The sequence below is a fragment of the Danio aesculapii genome, chromosome 5 (assembly GCF_903798145.1).
Source record: "Danio aesculapii chromosome 5, fDanAes4.1, whole genome shotgun sequence".
NCBI lineage: Eukaryota > Metazoa > Chordata > Actinopteri > Cypriniformes > Danionidae > Danio > Danio aesculapii.
In genome coordinates, this window is record NC_079439.1 from 70,150,585 (window position 1) to 70,168,529 (window position 17,945).

Sequence of the window (17,945 nt, forward strand, 5' to 3'; positions counted from 1 at the left end):
GATCTAACTTTCCCCGTTTATTTTGCATGTAAACTACTATTTTGGCAAAAGTGCAATTAATTACTTTTAACTAATACAATATTTAAAACGTTTAAATAAATCGTATAAAGACAAATTAATAATGGCCTGTAATGCGTTCATAAAACTTTTTTTTAAGTAATAATGCGCGCTTGAATCTAAACCAAATGTACACAATCCTGTCAAATGAACAGCCTCAACTGTACGTACATGGCATACGATTGTTTTCTCATTGTTTAATTGTTTGCAATGTTTTCCCTTAACCAGTGATGGGTTGCAGCTGGAAGGGCGTCCGCTGCGTAAAACATGTGCTGAATAAGTTGGCGGTTCATTCTGATGTGGCGGCCCCTGATTAATAAAGGGACTATGCCGAAAAGAAAATGAATTAGTTAATTGTTTTCCCTTCATGGCACTAGACTACGCTAGAATCACAACACAAGCTTCTAGCAGGCAACTTCCATAACATAAAATTGGCTGTTTTAAAATCCAAACAAATTTGAAGTTAATATGGACTTATACTATGGAAACGAGAGTTTTTTTTTCCTCTTTTTGTTGTTATTATAATGTCTCCTGTGTCACCAGCGGCGCGTGGGCTATTGAAATGCACAGTGACGGGCTTCTTTCTGATGCGCGCACGTGCCCACGGAAGTCTAGGTGTGAGTGAGCGTGTACCATCAGCCCTTTTGATCCAAAGCTTTCTTGAATGCTTTCACCAATTCAGTGAAAACTATATATTAGCTTATCTGAGTAAATCCAATATAAATAATTGGCCAAGCATTTATAATAAATGTGTAAGCTAATACGCTATCGTTTGCGATTCGTGTAGCCTAATACTTCGACAATAGGCTACTTTTTACTGTGCTTTGTCTTTTTCTTGTACTTTTTGCTCATCTTTATTATTTAAATGTCTAAAGATTTAAATTAACAAACCAAAAATACAAATCTATAGTCAAAATCTACAAATAAAACCCTTTATTTTTCCTAATGGAAACTGATTGACAAGCAAAATATAGCGGCTCAGGGATTGGGTTATACCACATAGTGGGCGTGGCTTTGCCACCACGCGCCTGAACGCCTATAAATACCTGTGCTGAGCTTCAGACTTCACATTTCACATTTGTTTGCGCACCTCGATGAAAGATCTCTTCCTGCATACCTAACAGAAGAAAGCTAGGACCTTTTCTGGAATCATATCACCACTCATATCAACTATTGGAGTACACGTGCAATGAAAATCCTGGCACAGACTGAAAAAATCAAAATGGAGAGAAAGGTAACTACTTATTTTCAGATGAATACCATTGAGACATACATATGTTGTAATATTAACCAGTTTAAACATGATCTGTTGACTGACATTAGTCTTTTGTGTTTTCTGAAGCTGTTAAAACCTCAGGTAGAAAGACGTAGAAGAGAAAGGATGAACCGGAGTCTAGAAAACCTGAAACTTCTGCTTCTGCAAGGCCCTGAACACAACGTAAGAACACCTTTGCTTTTCAACACAGTGGCATCTATGAATGTGTGATTAGCTTGATCTAAAGCTGATTTATGTCATCTCTTATTTTTGTAGCAACCTAATCAGAGACGATTAGAGAAAGCAGAGATCCTGGAATACACAGTTCTGTTTCTGCAAAAGGCGAATAAAGCGAATAAAGAAGAGGAAGGAGAGGAAAAAAGCCAGTTTATGGAAGGCTTTTCCTCATGTCTTCAAAAAGCAGCCCGTTACCTCTTAGATGAAGGTGGACTGGAAGGATCAGTGACATCCATGCTGTGTCAACGTCTCGCTCACCCCACCATCAGACTGCCTGTCAGAAGTCAGGTTTCCTCCAGAAAGCAGCATGCAGAATCAAATGCACAGCATCATGTGCGTCGTCCACACCACAAAAACACCGTCTCCAAAGCAGGACATCCATCAGCTTGCAGGAACGCTAAAGAACCACAAGCTGACAGAGCTGCATTCAGAAGCACAGACTCCAACGCAAAGCATTCGACAGCTCAACCAACCTCCCACCACCCTGAACCAGCCAGCCAGACCGTCTGGAGACCTTGGCCTTAACTGAGAGAAAAGACATTCATTGAGAAATGATGGGCCTTGTGTAATCTCTTCTGAATTATATACATCACAGATTTCTTTTATTGCTTTTATCATCTGACATAACGTTGGAAGTGTAAATAGTGTATGATAAATATTGCAATATATTTTTTACGCAGATTTCTTTTCCCTTTTTTCTTCTCCTTGCATGATCTGTACTGGATGATGATCATTTGTAATACATAACTGATGTATTTATCTGTTTTGCACATTTAATTTATTAATGACATTCCCCTTTATGTTTAGATTTATAAGTTGTGTATTTTGATCAATACATTCCACCATTAAAAGTGAAAAATGCACCATTGTTATGTGTTTCCCACAATAACATTAATCTCTGGATGGCATGATGTTGGCCGGCAATTTGAGATGCACGCGTCGAGAATTTACAGTCGGGCTTTGATCATCAGAAGCCTTTGAAATGCGGAAGAACAAACACTTCACTTCCACACGACTTCTGTTCTCACACCTCAGCTTTCAAGTCGGCTCGAGTCAATAAAAAATGGGTGCGAATATGCGACACGTGCCTTGGCACCTCGAAAATATCCGTCGGTACATATAGATTTGAGTTTAAAGTGACTAAAAGCGCTGCGTTGGGTCAAAATATGCTCAAACCCAACAGTTGAGTTAAAAAGTGTCATTCAAATTTAATGTAATCCAACGTCGGGTTTGTATATTTGACCCAAAATCGGGTTAAAATAGCGAATTGTTATTTATAAACTCGACTTCTACACTGAAATAAAATAAAATCATTGGATTTACATTGTTTTTCTTGCGGTATAAGTGATTGCAAACAATTTATATGAGTTGAATTTAAACAAATTAAGTTAAATTTTACTAAATTTAACTAGTTTGTTTACATTCAACAGACATTTTTGCAACCATTTGCCTTAAAAATTTGAGTAAATCCAATCAATATTTTTTTCAGTGTACTTTTTTGGTCTTATCGACTATAAATATCAAACTAACCAACTAAAAAAAGCTGTCATCGTGTGTTTTAAATGGTGCACGAGCTTGACAACACAGGTATAGCCCAAAAAATCGGCTTTAATAAGATGCTTGATATTTTTGGATAGCACAAGAAGCCGAATAATCCTGGATACATGCATTCTGCTGCGGTTTAATGTTGGGAAAGTCTCTACACATCAAAGGGATGCTGATGATGGGACAAAAGGCAGAGCTGTTACCTGCTTTAACACTTCGTGGGCCGCCAGTTTTGTCTTGCTAGTGTCAAAATGACAACGACTGGCACGCGTATTTCCATCCGTTTGTATCAAAGAAGCGTGAATTTTTTTACGCAATAAACCTTAATGCGGCCAGGGAATGCAGGACGGACGTCTTTCCCACGCCTGCACAATTTCAGGCTGTTTTTTCCCCGCAACTTTAAACTCGAGAAACTATTTTGTTGTAGTCGTTTATACACTTATTTCCTCAACTTTTTACTAAAGTGAATATTTTGTTGTAGTCGTTGTTGTTTACACTTAATACATTAATTTAAAGTCATGTTTTAAGACGTTTAGTTTAATTTGAGTCGTATTTTAAGGATGTTTAACTTTTAAAAAAATAAATAATACATTTATAAATGTATGAATGAACGTGTTTCCCAGTGTTGGGTTGTGGATATGCTGGATATGTTGGCGGTTCATTCCGCTGTGGCCATCCCTGATTAATAAAGGGACTAAGCTGAAAATAAAATAAACGAATGAATGGATATTTATAAATAATAATGCAGATATTACATGGTGCATTGTAAAAATGCTTGAATGTTTTAATCCAACATTGGGTCAAAGTTTTTTCAATGAAACTATTACACTTTTAACTTAACAGTTGGGTTTGTTCATATTTGACCCAAGTTGGGTTTAAACAATCCAACCTTTTTAATTTATTATTTTAGATATTTATACATAAGTGACTTAAAAACAAGGCAACTTCAATGGAAGCAGGAACTGTAATGAAAGTCTTCATATATTTATATATTTGTTAAATTATTACATGAAGAGTTCATGGTTTGTTCCTGGTTAGGTTTTTTTATTATCAAGTCAAGATTTCTTTTGCAAAAAAAAAAAGATTTAAAAAAATTAAGAAAGTTATTTATTTATTTATTTATTTATTTATTTATGTATTTATTTATTTATTTATTTATTTATTTATTTATTTAGTTAGTCAAATGAACCCATCATATGGACTATGAAAAAAATGAAATTAAGAGACAACTTGAAAATGATTTAGGTTATTATGGTGCATTGTAAACATGGGTGTTTTAACTCAACCTTGGGTCAGTTGAACACTAATTATTTTTTTCAATGTAATTTATATTACACTTTTAACCGAACAGTTGGGTTTGTTCATATTTGACCCAAAGTTGGGTTTAAAATCCAGCTTTTTAAATTATTTTTAGAGCTTTATATATAAGTGACTTAAAAACAAGGCAACTTCAATGGAAGCAGGATTAATGGAAGTCTTTATATTAATATATTCATTAAATTATTATATGAAGAGTTCATGGTTTGTTCCTGATTAGGTTTTTTTATTATCCAGTGAAGATTTCTTTTGCAAAAAAAGATTTAAGAAAATTAAGAAAGTTAATTATTTATTTATTTATTTACTTAGTCAAATGAACCCATCATATGGACTATGAAAAAAATGAAATTAAGAGACAACTTGAAAATGATTTAGGTTATTAGGTTATTACGGTGCATTGTAAACAAATACCTGTGTGTTTTAACTCAACCTTGGGTCAGTTGAACATTAATTAATTTTTTCAATGAAATTTATATTACACTTTTATCCGAACAGTTGGGTTTGTTCATATTTGACCCAAAGTTGGGTTTAAAATCCAGCTTTTTAAATAATTTTTAGAGCTTTATATATAAGTGACTTAAAAACAAGGCAACTTCAATGGAAGCAGGAACTTTAATGGAAGCCTTGTATTAATATATTTGTTAAATTATTACATGAAGAGTTCATGGTTTGTTCATGATTATGTTTTTCATTATCCAGTGAAGATTTCGTTTGCAAAGAAGAAGAAGATTTACGAAAATTAAGAAAGTTATCTGTTTTATTTATTTATTTAGTTAAATGAACTTATAAGTCTATGAAAAAAAGGAAAATTAAGAGACCACTTGAAAATGATTTAGGTTATTAGGTTAACGGTGCATTGTAAAAAAATACCTGTGTGTTTTAACCCAACCTTGGGTCAGTTGAACACTAATTAATTTTTTCAATGAAATTGATATTACACTTTTAACCTAACAGTTGGGTTTGTTCATATTTGACCCAAAGTTGGGTTTAAACAATCCAACTTTCTAAATTAATTATTTAAGAGCTTTATAAATAAGTGACTTAAAAACAAGGCAACTTTAATGGAAGTCTTCATATATTAATATATTTGTTAAATTGTTACATGAAGAGTGATTTGTTCATGGTTAGGTTTTTCATTATCCAGTGATGATTTCGTTTGCTTATTTATTTATTATAAGTTTTTTTCATATGAACCCATCATCAGGGCCGTGCACAGGGGGGTGGCCCGGTGGCTATATCCACTGCCCCTTTGCCCTCATTAGCTGAGGTGCCCCTCTTGCTCAATAGCTCACAGTGCATGAATATGAATCTCCTTTTTATTTGTCGTCCTTTAAATATAAATAATCATTGTTTATTTGATACTGTTATTGCCATCTTAAATCATTAATCAGTTGTTGGGTATTTTTTAATATCTATTTCAATCTCTGTGAGTGCAGCACAACACAATAGGACACGTCCTGCACATGATCAACATAGTATTTTTAAGGTATAATTATTATAATTGTTGTTAGTATTGTTTTTGGTTGTTGTTTTAATCGTCTGTAAAAATATATTTAAATATTTATGAGATTTTAAGTTTGTATAGGCTACAGCTAAAAGAGAACAGATGTAAATAAAAACTACGCCTTCTAGTGGAATTACAAGAAACTACAACTGAAGAAGAAGAAAAGCAGATCATTCATTCATTTTCTTTTCGGCTTAGTCTCTTTATTAATCCGGGGTCGCCACAGCGGAATGAACCGCCAACTTATCCAGCATATATTTTACGCAGCGGATGCCCTTCCAGCCGCAACCCATCTCTGGGAAACATCCAAACACACGCATCCATGGATAATTTAGCCGACCCAATTCACCTCTACCACATGTCTTTGGACTTGTGGGGGAAACCGGAGGAAAGTGAAACGAAGGCAGGGAGAACATGCAAACTCCACACAGAAACGCCAACTGACCAAGCCAAGGCTCGAACCAGCGACCTTCTTGCTGTGAGGCGACAGCATATACCACGCCACTGCGTCGCCCCTAGAAAAGCAGATCACATTTGACAAACATTTACATATGTGTATTTATTTATACATAAATATACACAATTATGTATATGTTAATTTACTTAGTATGTAATTAATCGTGATCAATCATTTGACAGCACTACACTTATTAACTTGATTGCATACTCTTAAAATAATGGTTGTTTATTGCATTGATGGACCTTTCTATTCCATTTCCAGGTGCTTTGGATTTATTTAAATTGTATGGTTATTTATTTTTTAATTCTTTAAAGTATAATAAAAGCTGCATGTACTGTTTTGATATGTAGCATTGTATTGTGGTGGTGCACTGTAGAAATGAACTGATACTGGTAATTTTCTGTTGGGAAATGATCTATAAATATGAACATTAGAACACCAATATATGTAAAACTATATAAAAACTCCTTCATTGTGCTTTATAATATGTATTTCAGTGCATTTTCTTTAAAAAGATACCAAAAGTTGTAATTAGGTTTTATCTTTAAAGCATTTACTGTGGCTCTTTAATAAGAACAATGACAAAATGGTCTCTCTTAGCAGTACTGTCAGTTTTAATTGTTGTGTAAATCATTTGAGTCTCCTCTGAGCAGATCACCTAAATAATAATAATAATAATAATGCATTTTATTTAAAGGAGCCTTTCATGACACTCCGTACAGGACAGCTAGAACAATCAGTTCAAATAAAAACACGATAAAATGATTAAAATACAATACAAACTTTTAAAAAATGCAGTCGGGTTAAAGTGAATAAGCTGTTCTAAGCAGATGTGTTTTGAGTTTGGATTTAAATTGTGAAAGAGAGTCTAAATTACAGAGATCAGGAGGAAGTGAATTCCAAAGCTGAGGAGCAGAGTGGCTGAAGGATCTGCTCCTCATGGTGACAAGGCGGACAGAGGGAACAGTGAGGTGAATGGAAGAAGAAGACCTGTGTGTTCAAGAAGGTGTGGCGATATGAACAAGATTAGCAAGGGATGGAGGAGCGAGATTGTGGACGGCTTAAAAAGTGAGTAGAAGTATTTTATAATTAATTCTGAAAAAGATGGGAAGCCAGTGAAGGTGCTGTAGAAAGGGTGTGATGTGACAGATAGAGGGGGTTTGATTTTTAAATGGCACCAAGGCACTCCTACACCACATTGCCATGTAATTTCTGCATTAATGTTATTTAGAACAAAAGTTTTAAATAAATGTAAAAATGAAATACATTTTAAATAATCCAAAGTTTAGATTAAAAGAAGTAAACAAATGTCTTATTTTTCGTGACTAATGTTGGGTTAATTAGTAAGTAAATATTGACTTTATTTTTGTCTGCTGAAATAAGTAAAGGATTACTTTGAATTTTTAGGCAATTTAATTACTTATAATGTGCTTGCCTTAATATTAAACAGTTCTGATTAGATCAGTTTAGAGAAGTAGATTGTTATGGCCGGCACAGTGGCTCAGTGGTTGGCACTATCGCCACTAACCCCAAGAAGGTTGCTGGTTTGAGTCCCAGCTGGTTGGCATTTCTGTGTGGAGTTTGCATCTTCTCCCCATGTTGGTGGTTTCCTCCCACAGTTTAAACAAATGCGCTATAGTATAGGTGAATTGAATAATGTAAATTGGCCATGAGTGTTTGCGTTAATATGAGTGTGTATGGGGTTAATATGAGTGTGTATGGGTTGTGGCTGGAAGGGTATTTGCTGTGTAAAATATATGCTGGAATAGTTAGCGGTTCATTACACTGTGGCGACCCCTGAAAAATAAAGGGACTAAGCCAGAAAATTGTGTATATATTTATATATATATTTATATATATATATATATATATATATATATATATATATATATATATATATATATATATATATATATATATATATATATATATATATATATATATATATATATATACACACACACACATATATACATATATACATACATACATACAAATATATATATATATATATATATATATATATATATATATATATATATATATATATATATATATATACACATACATATATATATACATATACATATATATACATATATATACATATATACACACACACACACACATATATATATACATATATATATATATATATATATATATATATATATATATATATATATATATATATATATATATATATATATATATATATACATATATATATATATACATATATATATATATATATATATATATATATATATATATATATATATATATATATATATATATATATATATATATATACACACACATACATACATACATACATACATACATACATACATACATACATACATACATACATACATACATACATACATACATACATACATACATACATACATATATATATATATATATATATATATATATATATATATATATATATATATGAATGAGCAATTCCATGCAAATGTTAAACTTGCCATGTAAAAAAATATGCCAATGAGAAAGGTTTTTACCAAAATAGAGAAACCGTTTCTACTTTTTTTGTGTGTGTAAGCTAGTATGTTACAGTGCTTTAAAAATACTCAAAAATGTCTCGGTCAATGTTTTTATTATTATAAAAATTATTTGATTTACCAAAGTCACACAAGTGGCCATTTCACATTTGTCACATCCATAACAGAAAAGTGCCACATCCGTAACGAAGCGTTTCCCTCATAATACAAAAATGTCAAATAAAACAAAATTAATCATGTTTGTTCTATAGAGAGCCAACTCTTATTGTTTTGATTATTAGCAATATTTCTTTTGGTTTGTGAAGTTTAATTCACAGAATTTTTACAAAGCATGTTGTATACTGCAAACTCACAGACTTTTTTGTCAGATCCATAACGCATGATTGCTTTCCTCATTTAAAATATAAAAAATATTTACGGATTGATATTTTTCAGATCCCATAACTCTCTGATTAGTTGTTTTGGAAAATATAAACAGCTGTTTCAATATAAAAGTTAACATAGACTTTCTATGTGCATTTATTTTTTGAGTTTTTACTGCAAATGTCACATCCACAATGCTGGAATTGCTCATATTTATATACTATTATGTTTGGAAATGTGTTGAAGAAATCTGCTCTCTGTTAAACAGAAATTGGGGGGGAAAATAAACTGTGTGTGTGTGTGTGTGCGTGTGTGATATATTGTCATTGTGACATACAGATAACTAAAGTAGGCTATTTTAATATAAAAAGTTAACTCAAATTAAAAGAATTCTAAAGTTTAATTTCTAACATCTATGCATTAAGATTTATTATTGTTCAGCTACTCATTGGGTAATTAAAATACTTTTCAGACATCATTAGAAAAACCATTTAAATACGTCTTTAATAATTAGTAATTACTCTATTGAAGTAACTATACACTGACTGTGATAGTGATTGTTATTAACAGTTTATTAAGTAAAATAAATGACATTTTGTACAGTTTGTTTTATTATATAAGCAATTTTATTGACCTTATTCTAATGCGGAAGTGCGCGTGTTTTTGCGATTGTTTTAGAACTTCCGATTCAGTTGCCTATGGGAGAAATGACTAGGAATAATAAACGGCAAAAAACGGTCAAACTACTTACTCTACAAACAAGTATTTGCATTACAATACAGACAAAGTAGAATAATATAATAAGAAAATATCAGTTTGCAACACCAAGCAGCAAAACGAGCTGTTTTTAACGTTAAAAAAATGAATGGAAGTGAATGAGACCGGAAGTTTCGAGACAAAATGATTCAAATGGCTGCGCCCACTCGTACGCGGAGAATAAGGTGAATACTCTGCGTGACTGACTATAATGACGAAAAACTATTTATTAAAATCATTTTTATAGCCATTAGATATTGTTGATACTGCATGGTAAAAATTCCCGAAATTGGTGTTTGATTTGTGATGGTATATTCGCATTAGTAAAGTCTGAATATGTGATTCGCCTTCCATATTCCAAGTGTTTCTCCTGAAATAACATGTCATATTGTGCACAGCTATTATTAGGCTATATTTGTTTCTGTTTGTATGTTTAGTTTAACAACTGAATTTTTAAGATTGACAGTAAAGGATACATTTATAACAAGATAATTAGCAAGAAAACGCGCTTGAAATTAAGCCCACATCAACTGTCTGGAACTTCTTCACTGTTCGTTTGGGGTTTTAACTTCGGTTTTGAAGGACTTTGTGATTGTTCGGGCATCTGTGAAGCAATGATGACCTCTGCTGGTCATCTAAAGTCAATTGAAAGATTAACTTGTTTCAACATACTGACATCGGCGTTACATATATCAATATTATTTCAGGACCGACTGTCTGAAAATCAAACCAGCTATAATTACATACAAATTACAAACAGAATTAAAATACTTTTATTAACTTATTACAAGAGAGATAGCCTAATGGAATCATATAAATATAGGTTTGAAATTATAAAATGTTAGTTATTATTAGGCTACTGTAAAATGTCAAATTCATAATTTCTTATATATATATATATATATTTTTTTTTTTTACATTTTTACTTACAAAACTGTTAGGAAATTGATTTCCTTTATTTACTTACTGAAGGGGTGTCCAAACTTAGTCCTGGAGGGCCGGTGTCCTGCTGAGTTTAGCTCCAACACACCTGCCCGGAAGTTTATAGTACATCCAGTAAGAGCTTGGTTAGCCGTTTCAGGTGTTTGATTACGGATGGAGCTAAACTCTTCTGGACACTAGCCCTCCAGGACAGAGTTTGGACACCACCAACTTAAAGGATAACTGCATTTGGGTGTCCAAACTCGGTCCTGGAGGGCCAGTGTCCAAGAGTGTTTAGCTCCAACCTCAATTAAAGAAACTTCCTGACAGGTGTGTTGGAGCTAAACTCAGCAGGACACCGGCCCTACAAGAACGAGTTTGGACACCCCTGTTTTAACCCCATTTTAGCTACTAGCACAATTTAAGTGATGGATCACCCAATAATGAAATAACTTTAATCTTCACCGCATCCATGGCTTATACCTCAGTGTCCAAACTCCGTTCTGAGGCCTGCGTTGAACAGTTTAGCTACAACCCGAATCAAAACCCACCTGAAGCAGCCAATCATGCTCATGGTATACTACAATCTTCCTGGCAGGTGTGTTGAAGTAAGGTGGAGCTTCACTCTACTGGGTACCAGGCCTTCATGACAAGTTTGGACACCCTTGGCTTCTCCAAATAATTATCAGTAGTTATTCTTAAACAAATTCTTAGTTCCTCAGCCACTTAATTGTAGACACCCTAGTCATTTTATAGACTCAGCTGAACACATACGAATTGTTCAAGTTTACCACTCATTTAAACACTAGTGGTCTTGTTGATACGCATTCATAAAACAAATGCACTAAAATATAAAAACGTACACACTTGGCTGGTAAAGCTATATTCTGATCTGCATTTAAAAAAAAAAAAAAAAAAAAAAAAAAAAAAAAAAAAAAACCACCAAATTTAGCATTGGCATGCTTCTAGAGGACCAATATTTAAGGCACAACACAAGTCACCATTCTTTAATACAACTTTATTTTTAAGTTAAAATATAAAATGCAAAACAATCATTTTCACAGGGGACACCCTTTAGTGGCAGCCTAATTTAACAGTTAACGAATTAACCATATCACTAACACTTTTAAATGCCACATTAAACTATGATGAACAGCACAGATTAAACATGAAATTACTGAATACCTCCCCAAGTCCCCGAACCTGCCAACACAGATTAGGCTACTAGCAGTCAATTAAGTCTAATATTGATTTAAACCATTCAAAGTTGTATTCGCACATTTAGACTTCCCTTAATATAATCTCAGACGAGTATTTTTTTGTGAGTTATATATGGGAAAACCATTTTGCAGTCAATTAAACCGTGCTAATCTGGTTATAAGTCACATATACACATTCTACACAGTGTATATAGTCACATATACACACACTCGCATTCTACTTAACCCAATAGTCAGATATTTTCAAAAAAATTTAAAAAAGGTAAAATAAATGTGCGAACACAACCAACTTTAACTTAATTTATACAAAACATTTACAGGTGGAAAACTCCTATAATGCCGGACGCCGCTTCTCGGCAGTTGCTCCAGACACGTGTCCCGACGAAAAAAGAAACCTGAAGAATAAAAAGACAATATATTAGTTAGAAAACTTTAATTAAAAGCTAGTTTTGATTAGCACTAAAATTAAACCTAATTAAATCGTGTCCCAGTGATTGAGGATAGAACCAGCTGACTGGCACATGCTGGCACCGAAGACATTTCACTGGCGCTAATATTCCTCCATATATTCACACAAGAGTACAAGCAACCGCAAGCGTGCCAAGAATGGAGGTCCGGATTCACAGGTTCATACATTAATAGTATTATAAAGCGCCAATGTCATTTGTCGACTCGAAATAAAACAAATCGGACAACAAATAAATTACTTCGCATACCTTGCCACGCTTCCACTGTTGACGCTGAGACAAAGAGAGAGACCAACAGTCAGCCGCTCCAGTTCTTTTATACTGGCGGCGACGTCATCTACTCGTTGATAGAAGGCAGCCTATCGTCTGACGGCTTTGAGTAATGGGGAGGAGCCAATAACGCTATCGTCCAGCAGGGGGTGCACACGGACCATTTAAAAGCTTCTGGCTAAAACATGGCTAAAAATCTAAATACATTTGAAAGAAAAATAAATGGGGAAGAAATGCATTTAAAAAAATACATAAAAGCAAATTACTTCATACAAAAATAAAATTTCTGTCATCATTAATAATTTTCTTTGAGTTGCTTTTATTATATTTCTAAAAGGAAGATATATGTCTCTTGCATTTGTATTTAATGTTATTTTGCATACATATACAAGAATAGATTTTGAGCGTTGATTGAATTGTAAAGCACTTTGGCCAACATCTATGGTTTTTAAAATGTGCTATATAAATAAAATAAAGCAAACAGAAGCTAAGAATGCAGGAAAGTTGGCTTTCACAGTATTTTTGTTTAACATTATTTAACAATCATTCATTTTCCTTTGGATTATTCCCTTTATTCATCAGGGGTCGCCACAGCGGAATGAACCACCAACTTACCCAGCATATGTTTTACACAGCGGATGCCCTTCCAGCTGTAACCCAGTATCAGGAAACACCCATACACTCTCACATTCACATTCATACACTATGGCCAATTTAGTTTATCCAATTCCCCATATAGCACATGTATTTGGACTGTGGGGGACACTGGAGCACCAGGGGAAACCCACACCAACACGGGGAGAACATGCAAACTCCACACAGAAATGCCAACTGGCCCAGCCAGGGCTTGAACAAGTGATCCTCTTGCTGTAAGCGACAGTGCTAACCACTGAGCCAGTGTGTCACCTATTTGACATTCTTGATTTTATACAATATTATGCAAAGACAGATGTCAAATTTATGCACAAGAATGTTATCATGAATGTGAAAATAATATTTATTTCATAAACCTTTTTTTTTGTTGTTGGCTAAATCTGATATTTACAAAAAGTACATTTTGTAGCTGAATGGAAAACTTTTTTATGCTCATTTATTATCCTAAATGTTTGAAGAATGTTAAAATCCAGAGAAATAAGCTATTTTATATTTTTGGAAAACCCCCAGATGATTTTCATGTCACAAACATTCAAAATAATGTCATCGCCTTTTCCTTTCCTTGTTGCTCGCAAAAGAATTCTTTTGATGTGGAAATCGCACCAACCACCCTCAATCAAAGTTTGGCTACACGACATCTTAAGTCTTTTGAAATTGGAGAGGATTAAGTTCTCTCTCAGAGGCTCGTCTCACAAGTTTTATACTCATTGGAGGCCATGACTAGATTATTTTGATGATTTAACACCTCTGGAAGTGATTATTTAAGACATCATTTTATAGTCGGAATTATTATTATTATTTTTTTAGTCTAGCATTTTTTTCTCCGGAACTGTCATGCCCTAAACTAGACGCATCGGTTCAACCCCAGCACAACTAAAGCTATAATAACCAAGAAGTAGGTAGCACATTATTATTGATGTAACAAGCTAATATATTTATTTTATTTATTTGAAATGATTTATATATTTATCTCAAATTGTACTATTTTTATTATTTTGGTTTTATTGTTAATATTTTATTTTGATTTTATGTTTTATTATTATTGTTTTTTCTTCTATTACTCCGTCTTCTGTTATACGTTTTATAAGAAAAGGGGTTATGTTTATGTATGGGTGCGATGGGCGGGGGGTGTTAGGGTTAAATGTTTACAAAAGTGTTCAAAAAGCAAAAATTGGACATTTGTACACAACAAACGCTATCCACTTGTGTTCAGTTTATAAAAGAAAAAAAGCTATTTTAATTAGTGAAGCATAATGTGTCCTGCGTCGCCATGCTAATGACGCTTTAATATGTTGTGCCTCTGCGCAGCATTATCAGAATCAGAAAGAGCTTTATTGCCAGGTGTGTTCTCAAATATGAGGAATTTGAGTTCCTGACAGAGCTTCTACAGTGCAACAGAGACAGGACAAAAAACAGATAATAGATATATTTTAAATTAGGCATGGGACGATAACTGTTTTTAAGGTTTACCACGGTTTTCTGTAATACCGTTCCTATGGTATGTGTAAGATTTTTTTATTTACTTTTTTTGTTTGTTTTTTAGGACGACAACAGTATGTCCAGCTGAAAAGATATTCAAAGATGCTGTTTTAAATCGTAAAGAAATCTGTGTTAATTTAAGAGCGCAGAAGACAATTCATTTTAATTATTTAGCCGGACATGTTTACTGCTCCAAAATATTATAAATCTTTCAAAAAATAAAAAAATATTGCTTTCAAAGGGGGAAAAATGTGTAGTTTTTTACCCAGACATTTAAAAAGAATATATTTTAGAGCAGTAATCACAATACTGTGAAACCGTGATATTTTTATCCAAGGTTATCATCCCGTCAGAATCTTATTCCGGCCCATGCCTATTTTAAATATAGAAGTAAATAGTGAATGCAAATACACAAATTGACAGGTGTATGTACAGGTATATATACAACGTTATATGTGCAGCTGTTGTGTGCAAATTGGCATGTAAAGTATGCTAGTAAATAAATAAGTGTATAAGAAGCCTAACATGCATTTAGTATGATAAATCAGCACAGCTTTTTCTTCTGTGAAAATTACACACTGCTCTTTCATTTACATCCTTCAGGCCATTCAGGATATAATGATCTTAAAAGGGTAGTTCACCCAAAATAAACTAAGAGGCATTTCTCCCACTTCAACTTAAAGAGCTGACATAGGTGATGATTTTAATGCCCCACAACAAATCCTTTATGCATGAACTTGAATTCTATCTAACTTCTCTAGACGAGTCTTTGCTGCTGAACCATAAACTACACAGCTGTAATCCAACATTGATCTATTCAGTGTAATATATGTATAGTTTTAAGCCAACCTGCCAGCTCTCAGACCTGCGCAGCTACACATCTCATTACGTTCAGAATGTTTTTGCATTTATCTTCCATCCTTTCAATATGTTCGTTCCATGCAAGTCTATTTATCCAGCCACACACCTAAAAATCTCATTTTTGATACCTGTTCTAGTTTTGATTATATAACTTTAACTTTAGATTTGTTCCTTTACTTTTTTTTTGTAAACAGGACCACTTGTGTTTTGTCCACTGAAAATTTGAACTCTAATTTGAATGACCACTCTTCAACCTTATATAGTGCCTCTTGCATTTTCCTCATAATAAAATCTATATTTCCTCCCCTAAACCACAACGCTCCATCATCCGCAAAGAAAGATCTACTAACCCCCTATCTACTTTCGCTAATACATCATTATAATGAAAAGCAACATGCTTATGTCACTCCCTTGAGGAGTACCATTCTCTGTCCTTTGATTTGGTGATGTAAATTCTCCTACTTTTACCTTAATTGATCTCTCTTCCAAAAAAATCTTTAACCCAATTAAACATTCTCTTCTACTCCCATCTTTTCCAGTTTCATTAACAATCCATCACGCAGTACCATATCATAGGCCTTTTCAATGTCAAGAAATACTGCTCCCACTGATTCTTTATTTATTAAAGCTTTTCTTATATCCGTCTCTAAACTTACCACTGAATCCATAGTCCCTCTTCCCCACTTGAAACCACTCTGATTTGGCGATAGTTTCTTACCCTTTTCCAAATAATTTGTCAGTTATTATTTTTTCCATTATTTTACCTATATATGAGAAGTAAGCACTATTGGTCTGTAGCTGTTTGGATTACTATAATCCTTTCCTGGTTTCTTAATATGAATTATTAATACTTCTATACGACTCTTGGCAAAATTCCTTCTCTCCATATTTTGTTCTAGAAATCTAACATACATAATACTCAAAGCCTTGTCACTTAAATGTTTAATCATAGTATAACTTCTAAACGAGATTCTTTTACTCTATTTATCACTCTTTTTAGTTCTGCCATTTGCAACGAAGCATCCAAAATACTGCTTGTTTCTTCTTTTCCGCGCTTTATCAACGGATTACTTTTTAACACCTCTTCCCTTATCCTTAATCTATCCTCACACAGATTTCTAGAGGAGTTCACTTTGGTGAATGCCTCTTCTAGCATCATGACTTTACATCAAATGTTACACAACCTCAAATATTTGCTAAAAGTGCACGTGCACACATCCGCCAGCTCACCGGACGCGCTTGGAGGGCAAAGTTCACATGGAGGCAAGATGGCGGCTTCCTCTGACAGGTATTGTAACGCTCAGACTGAGTAATAGGATTAAGTGTGAATAAAATCAAAGATTTAGCCGTTTGAAAATGCTCTTTATTACTGTAACCCTTTAGATTTGCTCATGTAATACTCATATTACTTCATAGCTCGTAAATTTATCTTTTATATTAGCCACGATTCATTTTCAAATGACTGCTGTTGTGGAACTATGGTAGGTACTGTGATGGGTTTATCGGTTTATTTACAGTATTTTCCATCTGTTTTCGGTGCAGTTGAATGTGTTAGCTGCAGTGTCTGCACGGGTGTTTGTTTTGAGAACTCTTCTATTGTGTTTCAGCTTTGTTTTGCTGCTGTTTCTACTGTTTGTGAGCGCACAGGCTGTGGACCGCAGTAACTTCAAAACATGCGACCAGAGCTCATTTTGCAAGTGAGTATCGTTTAAAATCATAATATATTTTGGAAATAAACGCGATGAATCGGTATAAAAACGAAGAAAGTCTGACTCTGAAAATGAATAACGGCGTTAGCGCGTGTAACGTGTTACTTTTCTAATCGCTGCTCTGAATCGGCCAATTACAGAGGTTTGTGGTTAAAAGTGCTGTTAAAATAGTCGTTCACTTTTACATTTGCAATTGTATTTGTCACCAATTAATAGAATTAACAAACGTGAATTGTTTACTAGCCAAGTCTCATACATTAAGACAAAAACAGCTGAATGTTGATCAATAAAGGATTCATCTTACTGAGCTAGCGCGCGCCCCCTGTTGAAAGAATAGTT

The 17,945-nt window shown here is 33.6% G+C and overlaps 2 protein-coding genes and 1 non-coding gene across 7 annotated transcripts in view; 2 read left to right on the forward strand and 1 right to left on the reverse strand.

The window, feature by feature from the left end:
- Positions 1-477: 477 nt before the first annotated feature.
- her7 (hairy and enhancer of split related-7) lies at positions 478-2,341 on the forward strand. Of its 2 annotated transcripts, XM_056457118.1 has the most exons (3): positions 478-1,291; positions 1,400-1,495; positions 1,589-2,341. In XM_056457118.1, exons 1-3 carry the CDS (start codon positions 1,247-1,249, stop codon positions 2,072-2,074), a joined length of 627 nt encoding a protein of 208 aa, XP_056313093.1. In that variant the 5' UTR covers positions 478-1,246; the 3' UTR covers positions 2,075-2,341. The 2 variants fall into 2 exon arrangements, with proteins under 2 accessions (XP_056313093.1, XP_056313092.1); XM_056457117.1 differs by having other exon boundaries at positions 478-1,495.
- Positions 2,342-12,646: 10,305 nt separating this feature from the next.
- LOC130229929 (small nucleolar RNA SNORA57) lies at positions 12,647-12,779 on the reverse strand. Its single transcript, XR_008837883.1, has one exon. It is a non-coding gene; the product is annotated as a small nucleolar RNA SNORA57 (small nucleolar RNA).
- A 4,375-nt stretch (positions 12,780-17,154) lies between these two features.
- The window catches only part of ganaba (glucosidase II alpha subunit a), a 36,569-nt gene continuing 35,778 nt past the window's right edge, over positions 17,155-17,945 (forward strand). For 2 of the 4 annotated variants that reach the window (XM_056458818.1, XM_056458820.1), the window contains exons 1-2: positions 17,155-17,185; positions 17,505-17,594. In XM_056458818.1, the coding sequence (XP_056314793.1) occupies positions 17,166-17,185; positions 17,505-17,594 (110 nt within the window). In that variant the 5' untranslated portion in view covers positions 17,155-17,165. Of the gene's footprint in view, positions 17,186-17,285; positions 17,379-17,504; positions 17,595-17,945 lie in introns of those variants that run through there. The other 2 variants (XM_056458816.1, XM_056458819.1) reach the window with 2 other exon arrangements.